General features: G+C 46.2%; 1 protein-coding gene across 1 annotated transcript in view; it reads right to left on the minus strand.

Annotated features, from left to right (window-relative positions):
* Positions 1-950: 950 nt before the first annotated feature.
* The window catches only part of Mthfd1l (methylenetetrahydrofolate dehydrogenase (NADP+ dependent) 1 like), a 189341-nt gene continuing 172559 nt past the window's right edge, over positions 951-17732 (minus strand). Inside the window, exons 27-28 of the mRNA XM_027939442.3 lie at positions 8178-8297; positions 951-1381 (exon numbers count right to left, since the gene is read on the minus strand). Coding sequence (XP_027795243.2) covers positions 8208-8297 — 90 coding nt within the window. The 3' untranslated portion in view covers positions 951-1381; positions 8178-8207. The remainder of the gene's footprint in view (positions 1382-8177; positions 8298-17732) is intronic.

A 17732-nucleotide genomic window follows, 5' to 3' on the forward strand; every position in this document is an offset into this window, starting at 1 on the left:
ATTAAAAAAAAAAATCACTTCACAATGAGACAGGCTGCTTCCTGGTACCTTACGTGGACGGTGAATTCACCTTAAGGGCTCCTAACCATCAAATGGATTTACCTCCAGGAAATGCTGGTGGGCTGTATATTTTGGGGGGTACCCTCAATAAAGGGCAGGGACAGGGAGGGGACATTTGTTATTCTTGGGACAGGTAGCCTTTGAATGGGGAGCCCTTTCAGTTATCAAACAATGTTTTGGAACAAACTAAATTGTTCATAAAGATACATTATGGGCCGAGTGGGGTCACTGGAGAGGGCAGTGCAAGAGCCACAGGAAGGACTCCACAGGACGTGCCTCAGGGTCATTTAGGGTATTTATGGTGACCATTTTACTTATACTGCTTAGAGGACAATCACTCCTTGTTAGTTCCTGAATCCTTGGTTTTGTTTTAACTTTTACATGATTTTATATTATTGTAGGAAGAAAGGGAAACAAAGAAGGGTCAGGAACTCTCAAGAGAGGGGAACAGGCCATAAAGCATTCTCTACCAAGAATGAAGGGCTGGGCCAAAGGAAAAACATTTGCCAAACACCTGACCTTTAAGAGCTATGTTTCCTAGCCCTATGGGCCCTAGAAACCTCAAACAGCACTGGAGATTCATTCACTGGTGGAAGGAACTAGCACATATCCAGTTGTTTTAAGTAAGTGATGTCAACTTCGCTGGCACCAAGAAGCAACTCTGGATGTACCGTGCACTTTGTTCCAAGAGACCCCGCAATTCTCCAGCCGTCGGAAGATCTCACAGTTGATCAGATGTTTCTAGGCATGTTTCATTTCTTCGCTGCCACATTTATAAAGCTCTGAATGCATTCACAATTTCCAGGAAAATGGCCTCAGGTAACAACCCCACCAACTTCACATGGACAGTGACCTCCAGAGAGCAGTTTTATCTGGCACCAAAAGCGTGGTTATTTTTCTAGATATGTTTATTTTCAGCTCAAAGACAAAACAGGGGGTGTAGCTCAGTGGCAGAGCACTTGCCTAGCATGCATGAGACCCTGGGCTCTATCCCCAGCACTGGAAAAAAAGGGGACAAAATAAGAAACTCTGTAGTGGAAAATGTACCTTTCAGTTCACACTCTTGCCATCCCTTAGTCCTCATAAAATAAACACTCGAAGTATAAGCAACGGAAAATAATGTAAACTCCGTAGAAGCAGAAAGTGAATTCGTTTCTTTCAGACTCGCTGGAGGTCCTCCGCGGCAAACAGAATTCGTCATGCACAGAGGAGAAGTCTTTGGCCTATTTCTTCATTTCCCCGACGTGGCGTAACAGGCATATTTCAAATTTACTTTTTTCGCCAACTGCAGCAAAAAGGCCATGAGTCTTGTTTGAGGAACCTGAAAAAGAAGGAAAAAAAATGTTTCAGTAGTAGAACAACTTTTGGGGTTCAACTGCTACTGTGTTGCACTTCTGAAGTCACTTGAGAAGATTCAAGTGACTTCATTCACAAAAAAAGGGCCAGGACACTGCAGGGAAGGTTTTCCCTGGGGATTTGGCCTCGGCATGGCTCCTGGATCCAGCACCTGAACTTCCCAACAGGTTCTAGAATTTCCATGACTTCCAGATAATGGTCGGCAGGATCCCGTGGACGTTTAGGATTTTAGATTAGGAATGTGGCTGCCTTGGATTTCAGTTCCTCTCTTACATAGTGGGCACAGAAGGCAGGGTCTGAAAATGCTCTGGGGACAAGAGGAAGTGGGTGGACCTGGGACTTCCTGTCGTATTTTCTCAGAGAATACTAAGCTCCTTTGCCCATCTTAAATCCTGCAACCTTTTAGAAAGAGAAAGTGATCAGACTACATTTTAAAGATACCAAACAGCAGGGTGGTGCACCCCTGTAATCCCAGCGACTTGGGAAGCTGAGGCAGGAGGATGGCAAGCTCGAGGCCAGACTGGGCAACTTAGTGAGGTCCTGGGCAACTTACTGAGACCCTGTCTCAGAATAAAACATAAAAAGGACTGGGGATGTGGCTCAGTGGCAAAGCACCCCTGGGTTCAATCCCTGATACCCAAACAAAAGAAAAGTAAATGAAACAAAACACCTAAGTTCCAGAAAAAAAAAAAAAATCTTTCACCATTGCAGGAAAAATGGAGATGCAAGTACGTGGCCTTTCATGTGGGAAGGGTGGGCCACCCGAGCTCACTCTGTTGAAATGCAATGACCTGGCCTCTCACGGATGACAGAGCCGGCTGGAGGTGCAGGGGACGCTTGATGGGTTTAAAAACACAAGACAGAGACAGAGAGGGGACAGGAACTTCAATACTCCCTAACATTGGATTCCAAGTCAGGGGAGTAAACAGAACATAGAAGTGTTACAAGTATAACAAACACGAACAAATAGAAAATATTTGAGATGTTAGGGAGGGAGTACACCTGTGCAGCCCCTGCCCCAGAGACACAGCCAGAATCACCTTGGTGGACCTAGTGGCTGTGGACATGAGGCCAGTGAGTGAGGGGTGCTGGGGCAGAGGCGGGTGGGTTTTGCTGGCTGGAGAAGACCCTCAGCTTGGCAAGGCCAGGTTGGCCTAAGGCCATCTCTGCTGCAGAGGTGGCCGGGGAGGACCTGTTGTGGAGCCATACTGCCTTTGTCCTCTGCAGCACTGTGGTTAGAGGGGCTTAGAGTTTGTGTTCTCACGTTTTAAGGAAACTTGAAGGGTTGGCGAAAGTATAGAAAGTCTGATTACAGATAGAAAAAAGAAATCAGACACGCAGTCGCTAAGGTGAGAATATAAAAAGCCATCAGTTGTTTATTCAGGGGAAAGTAAATTGGAAGGCAGAATACAAAATATTCTATTTTGGTTATGGGATGATGAGAAATAAAAAAGTGTCCCCCAGATGCCTTTGAAGGGGATCTAAGAATGTCACAATTGTTGCCTAAGCTTTAAAACATCTCATTTTAGTCAGAAAGGGGAGGTTTAATTATCACCATCTTTCAGATGACAGTGAGGATGGTTTAGGTAGCAGGACATCCATCCTACCTGGACCCTGCCTGGAAAGGGAGAGGGAGAAGGGGTGTTCTACTCCTAGGAAGGCCCAGGGTGAGGCCTGGGCCTCTTTCTTAAAGCACAAGGGTGATGAGCGACTTTTGAGAACCTATGTGAAAATATAAGGTTTCAAGACCCAAATCACAAAGTGCAGGTGCTCTCCTGGGGCATCCTGAAACCCTGTGGTGTGTGAGCTGGGGCTGGACAGGCCCTGTCCACAGAAGGGCTGGTACAGATCTACCCTACTCAAGGTTCATTCATGAGCCAGTACACACGCCTGTGATCCCCAGTGACTCTGGAGGCTGAGGCGGGAGGACTGCAACTTTGAGGTCAGCCTCAGCAACTTGGCAAGACCCTGTCTCAAAATGAAAAGGGTTGGGGATATAGCTCAGTGGTAGAGCACACCCAGGTTCAACCCTCAGTACCAAAACCATAACAATAACAAAAGATTAACTTATAAATATTAAGTCCCTTTGACAGTTTCTGCCCTAAAAGCAGTTTAGGGCAGAAATGAGCTGGTATTATGCTTCTTTCTGTGTGCATGATTCTAGAAAAGCAGTTCTCTGGTAGATAACTCACAGCGATAGCAGGAATAGAGGAAATCTGATTCTGTACTAAGCATAGCTTTGCATATCAGAATGAAGGGAAGGAGGGAGGACCCGAATTCCTCAGGGATTTTACCAGACTTCACAGTGTCTTCACTTGGACGGACCCAGCCAAGGCTCAGAAATATGATGAAGGTTCAGGATGAGAAACCAGAAGAACAGAACAAAACAAAACAAACCCCAAACCCAGACACCTCCAAACAAAAGATGGAACAGCAGGATCGATTTCACTGGGACAAAAACTTATTTTAATTCTCACTGTTCAGTGGCATTTGAAGGAAGGAACCAGGCCCTCATCCAGCCTGGTGAGAGCACCTCAGGGAAGTCTCGGGACAGAGGAGCCAAAGCTCAGATCCCCGCGACTTCTTGGATCTCACGTTCACATTCAGCCTCACGCAATTTCCTAGAGGGGTGAGGCGGACAGGAAAGGCCAGGGGGGGAAGGGGAGGAAGGAAAGCAGTCACCTACTGCCTGCTGTCCTCTCCCCACGGGGGCACATCTGCGCCACGGTCCTTGGAGAATAAGGAATGTGCTGCTCAGCAGCTCAGGGTCCAGGGCCATCTGGGGTCTGGTCCCTATGACATCAAACCTGGCGCACCAGATACTTCTTTTTCTGATGCCCAATCCAGTCCGAGCCGATGGCCATTTAAGGGGTCTTATCTTTATTTATTTTAAAATTTTTTTTGGTACCGTGGATTGAACTCAGAGGTGCTTAATCATTGAACTACATCCCTAGCTTTTTTTTGTTTGTTTTTTATTCAGAGACAGGATCTGGCTGAGTTGCTAAGGGCCTCACTAAGTTGCTGAGGCTGGCTTTGAACTTGTGATCCTCCTGCCCCAGCCTCCCAAGTTGCTGGGATCATAGGCATGCGCCGCTGTGCCAGCTATTTTTTTTTGTTGTTAGTGGCTGCAGACCTCTGACTGTTGGTGCAGTGGTCTCTGCTCACCGGGAGAGGTGCAGGCAAGAGCAAGAATGTTTGCTGGATCATGATGCTGAATGGCTGCTGAGGGAGCGCTGCTGGAGGGGTCTTAGCCCTTTTCGATTGTTCGAGCAGGGTCAGGTGAGGGATTTGAACTCCTGCCCAGCACAACAGTATTTAGCAGCTCATGAAGAAGCAGCCTTGGATAAACAAGGGCAAAAAAAATGCCAGTCAAGTAGAGAATTAAGAGGTAGCTCCATATGCTTAAAAAGAATTTTGATAAGGTTCTACCTTTCAATACTTGCGTAATTATCTTTGCATGATCATAAATATCTTTAAAAACTCATCCTATTCAACTAGCTGGTATTAAATTTCAGAACGGATGGAAGTCCATGTAGCCTGTGATTGAAGTTAAATGGTCTGGGGGAATAAAGGGTGCTTGAGAGTGAGAGTAGGTGGGTCTGGGCTGAATCCTGGCTTCTGGGGTCATTAGCTGAGTGATGTGAGCGGGTGCTGTGTGATGTGAGCAGGTTGTTCCCCTCTCTGGGCCAGCGTTTACACAGCTCTGATATAAGAATACGGCAAACCTGTGGGTCACAAGAGAGGCAGTGCGGGTAGTGGGAAGGCAACCAGTCAGTCCCATGGCCCTCAGCCTCTGCTTCTTAGTGACCACCAGGGAAGGATTGGCTTTCCTGAAGCCGGTGGCTTCTCAGGACTCCTGTCCCAGAGGGTGTCATGACCCACCGTGGCAGATGCTGAGCACAGTGGGAGGTGACCACCGCAGCCCAGTGTCCGACCACAACTCCTGCTGGATCCTCAGGTGACCCCAGAGGAACCCTTGTTGGGGAACCCAGCATGTCAAGTAATGAAGGGCCCGGGCATGCACATCACCAAGGCTGGGGGCACGTCCCTGGGCATCACCATTGGGCTCATGTGACCTACTTGGAGAGCAAGTGAAAAACGACCGAAAGGCTGGAAAAATACTATTCAAGAGAGATGAGAGAACTGTACACATACTTGTTCTGGAGACAAGTGACAAATGACAGAAATGTACCGTATAGGGGTGTGACATGAGAAGAGAGATTAGTTAGGACAAGGGTCAATTTTCGGCTTAAGAGAAATGATGTTGTTATTTTCTGAAGGCCAGGCTGGGAAATCTGAGACGCTCACAACACACAGAGACAGAACAAAGACCCAAACCACCCTGGTACCAGCGTTGATGGGCTCCTTTGTTAAACTAGCCCACCACATTTCTTTTCTGAGTTTTCTTTTTCAGGAACGATGAAGATAAAACATGTGGTTATGGATAAACGTGGACCTGACTCCTGCTTCTCAGCAGCAAACACATAAACACCCCTGAATGGACCTCACAGCACAAGACAAACAAGTCCACCCCTTTTCTTGACAACAATTTATGCAGGCAGCTCCTTGCCTTCGTCCCCACAGCCAGCCCCTAGGTTTTACTGAGGAAGACTTACAGAAAAGAGAAAAGCTCCCCCCTTGTTGACTCCTGTAGTGAAGTCATGCGAGTCTTGCAGGCCCAGCTTGGGCCTCACTGAGAGTCGGCTGGAGAGGGACCTTTAGGTCAGGCAAGCTCATCTGAAGGCCCAGAATGTTCTGGCAAGAGGGAGGGGTCCTGGGCTAAGGAACAGGGGTGGACGTGTTGGAGGAAGGACTGTCTCCTGAGAATATGCTGGGCATGCTGCTCTATGAGATGGAGAGGGAGCTCCAAGCCCTGAGGACTTCTGACGGAAAACTTTCTGGGGAGGAGGATTGGGAGTGTGGCTAGTCTCCATGACAGGAAGCCAGCAGGTGTGGTCGAGTTGCTGGCTGAGGGGTGGACAGCTCTCGGCTCAGAAGCTGCAAGTGAAGCCCCCGCCCTCCCCAAGCCAAAACCCTGTCGATCAGGAGCCAGCAAGTGCCCTGGTTTCTGCAGCTCTGTCCTTTCTGTGACTCACGGGGCCCCCTGAGTTAGAAGATCTGCCCATCTGTACATGTCCCTCCAGAAACAGGAGAGCCTAGGACACCGCTGTGCCCCAATCAAGGGTTGAATGTGTCTCCCAAAGAATACTGAGCACCTGTGACAGTGACCTTATTTGAAAAATGGGGTCTTACGCAGAGTAACTTTGTGAAGATGAGGTCATTGGTGAGGATGTGGGGGGAAAAGGTACATTCCTACACTGCTGGGGGGGACTGAAAATTGGTGCAACTACTTTAGAAAGCAGTGTGGAGATTCCTCAGAAAACTCAGAATGGAACCACCACTTGACCTAGTTATCTCACTCCTTGGTTTATACCCAATGGACTTAAAATCAGCATACTACAGTGATATAGCCACATCAATGTTCATAGCATCTCAATTCCCAATAGCTAAACTATGGAACCAACCTGGATGTCCTTCAACAGATGAATGGATAAAGAAAATATGGTGTGTATATACACAATGGACTATTACTCAGCCTTAAAGAAGAATGAAATTATAGCATTTTCTGGTAAATGGATGGAAATGGAGAATATCATGCTAATCCCAAATAAGCCAATCCCCCCAAAACAAAGGCTAAATGTTTTCTTTGATACACAGATTCTATTTCATAATGGGGGGGGGGCATCTAGGGAAGAATAAAGGTACTTTGGATTAGACAGAGGGGAGTGAAGGGAGGGGAGGGGATAGGAGTATAGGAAAGATAGTAGAATGAACCAGACATTATTACCCTATGTGCGTATGACTATATGACCTGTGTGATTCTATATCATGTACAACCAGAAGAACGAGAAGTTATATGCCATTTATGTATAATGTGTCAAAATGCATTCTACTGTCATGTTTAACTAGTTAGAACAAATAAAAAAATGAATCCTTAAAAAAAAAAGATGAGGTCATTATTATGGGCCTGAGTCCAATATGACTGGTGTCGTTACAGGAAGAGAAGGCCACGTGAAGACAGACTCACAGGAGAACCCCAGGGAGAGGCTGGAGTGAGGCACTGTGTGGCGAGGATGCCCCAAGGCACCCTTGGAGGAAGCATGACACCTTGACCCTGACCTTCACACCTCCAGCAGGGCAGGAGGGCAAATTTCTCTTGTTTTAAGCCCTCCTTCTGGGGTACTCCGTTATGGTAGCTCTAGGAAATGAACACACCGAGGTTCCTGTGACTCATGAGCATCTACTCTGTACCAAAGAATGTGTGGTAGAGAGGTAAGAAGTTACTCTTTCAAAGGGCCTGAGGACTGACCACTAATTCCAAGTCCACACCTGGGAGTGGACCCAACTCATGGACAGCCATGAGGTAGGAACTTGTAGGAATCAAGGAAGGACTTTAATCACTTTTTTTTTTTTTTTTTTGTACAGGGGAGTAAATACAGGACCTCTAAGCCACATCCCCAGTCCTATTTTGAATTTTATTTAGAGACAGGGTCTCACCGAGTTGCTTAACACCTTGCTGTTGCTGAGGCTGGCTTTGAACTTGTGATCCTCCTGCCTCAGCCTCCTGAGCTGCTGGGATGACGGGTGTGCACCACAGTGTCCAGCAACTAATCACTTTTATAACCAGTATCAGAAAAACGAAAAAGCATTTTAACTGAATCAACAGAAAAGGAAGAAAAAGTAAAAATACAACAGCTTACCTGGAGTGGTCCTGGGAGGGTCTCCTGCAGTTAGAACAAACCTTTCACTTGCTCTGTTTCTGTGTCCAGGTCTATGTCATAAAAGCAGGGCCGAGTGGGAAGCCCTGGCATCGTGCTCATCTGGAGGGAAAACAAATGCCACAGAGTGATCACACTGGACACCAATTAGCCACAGCGCTGGGTCCAGCCTCGTGTGATATTAGGCTATGTATACACACCTTTCTTTAGGTTGGCTAGCTGTTGTTTCTTTTTCTTTTTCTTTCTTTCTTTTTTTTTTTTAATATTTCTTAGTTGTTGATGGACCTTAATTCTATTTATTTATATGTGGTGCTGAGAATTGAACCCAGTGCCTCACACATGCCAGGCAAGCGCTCTTCCACCGAGCTACAACCCTGAGTTGTAGAGTTTTCAATCTCTAGAAAAGCTGAGTGTTGATTCCTGAAATTTAGCCCGTGTGCCCTCCCCATAGTCCACAGCACACCAAACCTTTTCTTCCCAGGCAAATCTTTGTGCTGAACCCCAACTCTGGGTGCATGGATGGTGAGTGTGGGTAAAGTGAGTGGCGGCTTCTCCTCACCGGGAGGTACATGTGCAGTGCAGTGCAGTGTGAATCAGTTTTGGAGGCCCCAGTCACCTGCCCACCTCGGCTAGTCTCAGGTGTACTTTGAGCCAGGCCCTTGGGCTCAGTGTTTTGTCTGCTTTATGTTCTCAACAACCCACGGGGGAAGTACTTTCATTATTTCTATGTTACAAAGGAAGAAACTGAGGTTCAGAGAGGTGCCCAAGGGCACATGGTAGTAAATGCCATACAGGGACTCTGACTCTGTCTGCGATGTCACTCCAACTCATGTCCCCACTACCACTTCTGTAACACACAGGGTTTTGCATGGATGACTTCATCCAGCTCCCTGCACCCTTGGACATAGGTACTGACTTTCACCTCACTTTACAGATGAATCCAGGGATGTTTAGGTAGAAAGGCAGATACTTAAGAGTACAGTCAGTGCTGGGAGCAGTGGAGCATGCCTCGGAGACTTGGGAGGCTGAGGCAGGAGGATCGCAAGTTCAAGGCCAGCCTTAGCAACTTAGCAAGTCCCTGTCTCAAAATTAAAAATTACAAGAGCTGGGGACATAGTTCAGGGGTATAGAATCTCTGGGTTCGATTCCCAGCACCAAAAAAGGAAAATGAAACAAATCAAACCAAACCAAAAAAGGATAGTTAGTGGCAGTGCAGAATGAAGCCCAGTTCCTCTCGTCTTTGCTGGGCCAAGTCTGAATGAGCATTTTAAAAGGCGCTCTTTGTCCCCAGCTTCAGAAACCACAGGTGTGCCAGGAAACGAACTGGTTCCCAGGGATTCTCACACAAGTAACCCTGCTCCAGGATCTGGACTGTGAGGCTCCCGGATAACCCACTCCTCCATTTCAGTCTTTCCTGCCGTGCCCTAACAGTGATGCTCACGGGCACGGGGCATCTGATGGGTACCGGGGCAGTACCTGGGCCTCTGCCTAGCCCAGCTCTCCCAAGGCTAAGTGCTGCACCCCGCAGGGTCCAGCTGTCCCGGCCCAGAGCGCCCCTCAGGAGGTGCAGCCAGGAAGTGGTTGGTGCTCACGGGCACACCGGCTGGATGGCCTCTTCCCACCCGCCCACTGTTCTCAGCAGAGGCCTGACCTCCACCAGGCCTGCAAGACACAGCTCCTCCATGCTCTGCTTCCTTTCCAGGGGATCGAATTTCACGCTTCACCACCTCTCCTGCCCCATGTATAGGATCTCCTCTCACTCAAAAGGCCGTCTGTGGCCAGCAGCAGCCCGGACGTCTGTTAGGAATTCAGAGCCCCCAGACCTGTTGGAGAAGAGCCTGCAACGACAGCAGGTGCCCAGGGGACTTGGAGGCACACTGCAGCTTGAGGACTCCCAGGGCGCCCACTGCCACTGGTCACCTCACTGCCCCTCTCCTTCAGCCCCAGGGAAAGGCAAGGGCCAAAGAACCTCTTTAGATCCACCCCCTGCAGTGCCACCCCTGTCCCACCTGGCAGCTGGTGGAGAGCAAATCTGGGCACCTACAGGCCTCATTAACTGTTCCTCTCTGCCCTGTTAGGCCTGGGAGTGGGAGTGGGGAGCGGGGCAGTGAGGTGGTGGCTGGCGGTGGCTGCTGTCTTGCTAACGGAACAGGCCTGCACTTCAGGGCTATATGGCTAAGAGGGCTTCTGAGGCTGCATGGAGGAAAGCTCCCGGAACACATTGGTGGCATCCTGGGCTCCAAATCGCCAACTACAAGGAAACATTTTTTTGGGGTGGGTGGTACTGGGGATTGAATCCAGGGGTGCTTAACCACTGAGCTGCATCCCAGCCCTTTAATAGTTTTTTAATTTAGAGATGGGAGCTTATAAAGTTGCTTAGGGGCTTGCTAACTTGCTGAGGCTGGCCTTGAACTTGCACTCCTCCTGCCTCAGTGTCCCAAGTTGCTGGGATTACAGGTGTGCCCCATCGTGCCCAGCTACAGAAGGTATTTTAAGATACTTCTATAATTTGTATGGGGCTATGGAGAAGGAAACAGCATTTAATAATTTGAGAGAAATAAAGGAATGATCGTATTCAGCTATATTTTGCCCCATCCCTTAATTCTCTGGGCCCAAAGCATCCTTTACTAGTAAGGAACTCATGTCAACACTGTGGCAGGTGCTGCTCCGGAGACTGCAACACTATCCACTTTAAAACAGAATTCAGTAACAGGCAGGTCAAGTTTAAATCCACTGAGGTGACAAAACCTAAGTAGAACTCTGAAGGAAGTATATGTGGGGCAACAAAGGTACCAACCGGAGAGTCTACTGTGGATAACCCACCGTCCCCCCTGCTTGTGTACCCACTCTCTCTACAGAAGAGAACAGTCAACTCTCCAGCAGGAACTTTGAGCTGATGAGAGGCCAAGACTGACGAAGGCAGGGTATGCATGATCCGTGTCTTCCTAGAGGAGGATCCACTGGTCGCCATGAACCAGAATGTGGGTCTTCTGGTCTGATTCTGTGACCAAGTTGGGAGTTCAAGTCAGCTAAAATACTTTGTGTCAGTAAGTGTGACATGTCTTTCCTTCATTTTGATTTATTCTTTCAAATGGGAGAGAAATGAATTTAATCAAAAGATTCCCATGTGCCTTCCCAATGATGCAATAAGCACTTCCAAGAATCTGGATTACTTATTTGGAATAAGCAAGAGCAGACGAGAAACCACACAGCACTCTAGAGCCCAGAGGCTCCCTGGCCTGTGAGTACACAGTTGCCTCCAATTTACTCCTACGGTAAAAACTTTCCTGCTGAGCAAACACGACTCGGGGTGATGTGAGCAGAATTTACACCTTCACTTGATATTCTCTCCCCATGAAAAACTTACCAAAGAATCACAGCTCTTAGATGAGACTCAGTTCAGCACTACAGGAAAAAAAGAGCCCAGAGAGCCCTTGGGAGTTGACCCCTGGCCACATGCCCGGGGTCACTGGGCTCCGTGTTTACTTTATCTCTGTGCCCTCTAAGGAGGCCTCCTGCTTAAAATAACTAAGGAGCTACTAAATTGTACTTACTTGTCATGGAGCATTAGTGGATTCTTTTACAAAGGCCAAGAAACATGGGATTTTGCCCTTCATGACCCTAACCTTGACTATAATAAATCTCCCAAATCTTTAACTTACGGTTAACATTATTTTGGGGAAACAGTAAGTTCTACCAATAGCCTTTATGAATATACATTAAACACCAGTAAAGAGAAAATGGGCGGCTAGGATTGTGGCTCAGTGGTAGAGCGCTTGCCTAGCACATGCGAGGCCCTGGGTTTGATCCTCAGCACTACATAAAAATAAATAAATAAAATAAAGGTATTGTGTCCAACTACAACTAAAAAACAAATATTTAATAAAAAAAGAGAAAATGGACATATATTTAAAAACTAGTCATTTAAGAAGTACAAAAATATTCTTGGCATGAACAGAAAAATTATTATTAAGAATTATTATTAAGAATTATTTTGGGCTGGGGATGTGGCTCAAGTGGTCACACGCTCGCCTGGCATGTGCGGGGTGCTGGGTTCGATCCTCAGCACCACATAAAAATAAAATAAAGATGTTGTGCCCACCAAAAACTGAAAAATAAATATTAAAAATTCTCTTTCTTCTCTCTCTTTAAAAAAAAAAAAAAGAATTATTTCAGGTGGGCAGGATAGCACATACCTGCAATCCCAGTGACTCAGGAGGCTGGCAGGATCAGAAGTTTGAGGTCAGTGAGGCCAGCCTCTGAAACTTAGCGAGATCCTATCTCAAAATTAAGATAAATAGATAAATAAATAAAAAGAGCGGGGATATAGCTTAGTGGCAAAGCACCCTGGGATTCAATCCCTAAGTACAAAGAAAAATAAAAGTTGTTTCAAAAAGCAATAGAATTTTAATTTCTACTTAACCAAAACATCATTGCAATTAGTTTTGTTGTGCTTGTGAGATAATCTATATTCTGATTTCTCCTTAAATCTACTACTTTTTCCTTCTGAATAAGCCATTTAGTTTTATTTTGATTCAGAAGAGCAATAGCATTTTTTGTGTACGTATCTGTATTTTTTTTTTTTTTTGGTGCCAGAGATTGAACTCAAGGGCATTCAACCCCTGAGCTCCAGCCCCAGGCCTATTTTGTATTTTATTAAGAGACAGGGTCTCACTGAGTTGCTTAGCACCTTGCTTTTACTGGGGCTGGGCTTAGAACTCGGGATCCTCCCACCTCAGCCTCTTAGCCACTGAGATAACAGGTGTGCGCCACCACGCCCGGCTCTGTTTTGTTTATTACAGTGGAAGGAAATCCTTCTACGTTTTTCTTTTCTTGGGAAGAAGATGGCTGATATGTATGACAACTTGTTTAAAATACTTAACCAGAAACAAAACAAAACACTCCTGTACTGGTTAACAATTGTTCAAGTAAATTAAATGGAGACCAGGCTAGAAGAATCCCTGAGCAGATAAAACCAGGGAGGCCTCACAGGGACCTACACCTTGCTTGACTTGCAAACACAAGGGAAACTTGACATGAACTCTTTGTTGTAAACAAGATTTTTCTCTTTGATAAAAGATCTAAAAATTTAACATCTTTTTAAAGCACAGTTATTTTCTGAACTGTTTCATAGAGTGTCTGGCAATATTAGGCCCTAATAGATATTTTTTTATTATATTGTTATGTTTTTTTTTTGGGGGGGGGGATTGAACTTAGGTGCTTAACCACTGAGCCACATCCCCAGCCCTTTTATATTATATTTAGAGACAGGGTCTTGCTAAGTTGCTTAGGGCCTTGATAAGTTGCTGAGGCTGGCTTTGAACTGGCCACTGGGATTAAAGGCATGTGCCACCACACCCAGCTAATAAATAATTTTTTAAAAATGGGGAGTAAATCCAGAGGATGATTAGAGAATAGGACATAAACAAATGATAAGAGAGTTTCTTGGAGATTAGACTCTCTGTTTCTTCCTTTTTCCTTCTTTGGATGTTGAGGGACAGAACTGTTTATATCACATGGTCATTTAGATAATTATATGAGTAACTCTAAGATGATCCTTGAGGAAAAATGGCCCAGTGAAATGTCAAGAGACTGAGGGGAGAAAGAGGGATATTAAGAGTCAATATAGTGAAAATAGATAGAGCTGCTATAATAGAAATGTCTATTGCTTGACTTAGTAGAGACGGAATGTTCTGGATTTTCTTTCCCCCTGAGCAGTTAGGTAATATCTACCCACACAGTTTGTGGCTGCATTCTAAAGGTGACCTATATTTAGTAGTCAGGGTCCTGTGCGGGCTTAAGCTCACTCATCTTTCATGGTGGCTGATCAACCCTACAGTGTGGACTCTCTTGAGTGCCCGGGACTCCCTGAAAGGATGCAGACTATTTAATTCAGCTCAGAAACCTTGGCTATGAGCTCACTGAGAGAACACCAAGTTGGCCAGGACCTGGTCTGTTATGGTTTGGATGTGGTGTCCCCCAAAAGCTCATGTGTGAGACAATGCAACAGAGTTTAGAGGAGAAAAGATTGGGTTGTGGTGGCCTTAACCCAATCAGTGAATTAGAATTAGTGGGAGGGTGTGGGTGGAGGAGGTGAGAATTGGCAGGCATGGCTTTGGGGTATATATTTGTATCTGGCAAGTGGAGTCTCTCTCTACTCTCTGATCATCATGTGAGCTGCTTCCCTCCGCCACACTCTTCTGCCTTACCTTGAGCCCCCGGGGATGGAGCCGGCTGTCTATGGACTCAGACCTCTGAAACCCTGAGCCCCCAAATAAACTTTTCCTCCTCTATCATTGTTCTGGTGGGGTCCTTTAGACACAGCAGCGAAACAGCTGACTAAAACAAGGTCCCTGCATTATATTATATTTAGAGACAGGTCAACCAAACCACATAAAGTAGGCCATGGTTTTTTAATTCTTTAGCTTTTTATATCAAAGGAATAAAGTGAATCAATTCCCAGCTTATAACTTTCCAAAGTGGAGTCCTGCTCTCAGATGGTGCCATCAAGGGCACTGCTCGGCTCACATTGTTCCAGTTTATTTCAATGGCCTTGAATGAAAGACTGTACAAACACAGTGATTTCTCTCTTCTTTTGAAAGGGAACTAGAAATTTCTTTTAGGGGTAGGAACCCTGTCCTTAATGAACTTTTCTTTTATTTTTTTTTTTTAAAATTGCTTTGAAAATTATTTTCAGCATGGAAGGATACATCGTCCATTCCTACCACCTGACGAGGTCAGCATGACCGATATTACTATGCTCCCCTTTTTTGCAGATTAGGAAAATGAAACATGGAAAAGTTAAGTAATTTGCCCCAAATCACCCAGCTCGTTGGTGGAGATGGAATTCAAATGCTGACAATGTGACTCTAGAGCTGGAGTCCTACCCCACTAAGCCCCGCTTGTCCCCACACTTCATGGGATATGGTGTCACCTCTCTAGTCACAGGAGGCCCGCTTCAACTGCAGAGGCTGTGAAGATGGATGGGCCCAGGTCAGAAATGCACAAGGAAATGGTATGAGTTCTCCAGGGTTCTCTGCATCCCTCCAAGCTACCAGGGAATGCGTGAAAATACATCTGTACTTCACCATTTTAGCCTTGACTCCTTCTCCACTTTAACATCTGTTGAAGAATGAGCTATAGAGCTTACATTTTGGATACTATCTTTCCAAATTAAATCTTAAAAACAGAGTCACAGCAGCAGTGAATCAATAATGCCTTAGGGCCATAAAAAAACAAAGGCTTTCAAAATGATAGAAATATATTAACTAGCCAGAGTTTTTCCTTACAAAGAACAGGCTTGTTACCCTTGTAAGATCAGATATGGATTATGTACACCTGTCTGAAAACTGTACCACCAGCATTATTCCCTGAAGTAACTAAAGAACCATCTGCATAATTCAGTTACAAATTTCAGGGAAGAAGTGAAGATGGAGCTCAGTGGCAGAGCTCTTACCTAGCATGCATGAGGCCCTGGTTTGATCCTTAGCACCAAAAACAAAAACAAAATAAAATAAAAGCTACTTTCTTCGTAGTCCCTACTTAAGGTGATCAACTCTGGAACTAAACTAAAGAATCAAGACCCAGAGTATTCAAGAAAATGGGGGCAGCACTGATCAAGGACAAATTCTGCCTTAAGAGAGAAGCCTGTAGACGTGTGACCAGGTATGATTCTACACTGAACGGCAGGGTTTAGGGAATGAAAACAAGTCTACCATGGGCAGGTCCTACATCTCTTCGGCATCTTTACTCATGAGCTATTTGGCCTGCAGGTGCACATGGCCATGAGAGTCCCATCAACTCTGGCTATTGAAGATTTTATTGTTTGGAAGCCTACTATCAAGTAATTAAATCCTGGCTTCTGAGAAGGTCCTCCCTTGAAAATTAGCTGATGGTCTGGGCCTGGGTTTTATCCGTAGGTCCTACTGGTAGTAAAATCATTATTCAGTGTCCCTTTTAAGGAGAGGAGATGGAAGAGGAGCAGTAAGGGTGGGTGACAGGCTTTGCTCTGAGGGCACTGCTGCCCTCCTGTGCCAAGTAGTTTAGCTTTGTTTTGTCATTCTGTCCGTGGTGCTGGGCCTCTGCACACTACTAGTGCTCTGCTAGTGTCCATGCCCCCAGACTCGCTTAGCATTTCTCTTTTGTTTTTCTCGCTGTCCCTCACCCCTCCGGAGCCCTGCAAAACTTTCCTCAGAGATAAAAGGCTGCTGCGCAGGGAAACAGAAGGGGACGGAGTGAAATTGTATCCATTACGAAAGCCCCCCTTCTGCTTCTCGTGGGGCAGTGGCAGAGGGGATCGTGAGGGGCAGGAGAGGAAGGAAGCAGCAGGTGTGGCCTCAGCTCCTGTCCACCAACCTGACACCTGGCTGCCAAAACCTGCCGAGTTCAGGACTCAGGACCGGCCTGTGGCCTCATGGACCTGCTGGACACACTACAGGCCTACAGCGCTCTGCATCCTTCAACCAGGTGACCAGACTGGATCCCAGGCAAATGCCCAGGACATCAGGGTGGGCCTAGAAGTGAGTTAGTGCATATATAAACTAAATTGTGTCCCTTTGAAAGTCACAGGTTGCAGGTCAGTCTCCTAAATGTGACTGCATATGGAGACAGGCCTTCCAAGGGGTGACTAAGTCAATGAGGTCACAGGTGAGGTCCCGATCCCATAGGACTAGCGTCCTAAGAAGAGGAAGAGACACCAGGGATGTTTCACAGAGAGAAGGCCAGGGGAGGACAAAGGGGGCTTCAAGAGAAGACCATCCTGTTGACACCTTGATCTTGGAGTTGGCTGTGCATGCCCCCAGAATGTGGTGCAGCCTTCCCTAATAACAGAGCAGTGTGAGTGCGGCCTTCCCTCTACACACTGATGAGAATGTCAATAAGACATGTTTTCATCCTCCTATAACATTTCCCAAGTCCTGCACCAAAAGAAGTCTAACTATGCTATTTGCAAACAGGACACTTTCTCATTTAAACTGGCTTCACGCACCAGCAACACTGCTGGGGCACCCTCTCCAAACAAATGCTGGAGGTGGAAGGAAGAGAAAACCACAGACCGAGCATCTTTTAATCACACATGAATGACCTCTTGCAACCACAAATACAATGCACTAACAATTGGGAGAGGGCCTGGGGATGTAGCTCAGTGGTAGAGTCCGGGCTCAGCAGTCATGAGGACCTAGGCTCAATTCTTAGCATCAATTAAAAGAAGTGTGGGGCTGGGGCTGGGGCTCAGTGGTAGAGTGCTTGCCTAGCATGTGTGAGGCACTAGGTTCAAGTCTCACTACCACATACAAAAAATAAATAAAATAAATAAAAAAAATGTCCATCGACAAAAAATATTTTAAAAAAGAGATGTGTGTGGAGCAAGCTAATGAATTCTTTTTTAAAAAGAACTTGATTTTGGCCAAATTAAATCATGTACATGGCTTAAAAGGTCACACCGCTCCCGAAGCCTTATTATAAAAAAAAAGACAGTACCCCCCCGCCGCCACCCCACCCCAAGAGCTTAGTGACTACCAAGGAGGACAATTCTCGGTT

This window comes from Marmota flaviventris, chromosome 6 (genome assembly GCF_047511675.1).
Source record: "Marmota flaviventris isolate mMarFla1 chromosome 6, mMarFla1.hap1, whole genome shotgun sequence".
In the NCBI taxonomy this organism is placed as follows: Eukaryota; Metazoa; Chordata; class Mammalia; order Rodentia; family Sciuridae; genus Marmota; species Marmota flaviventris.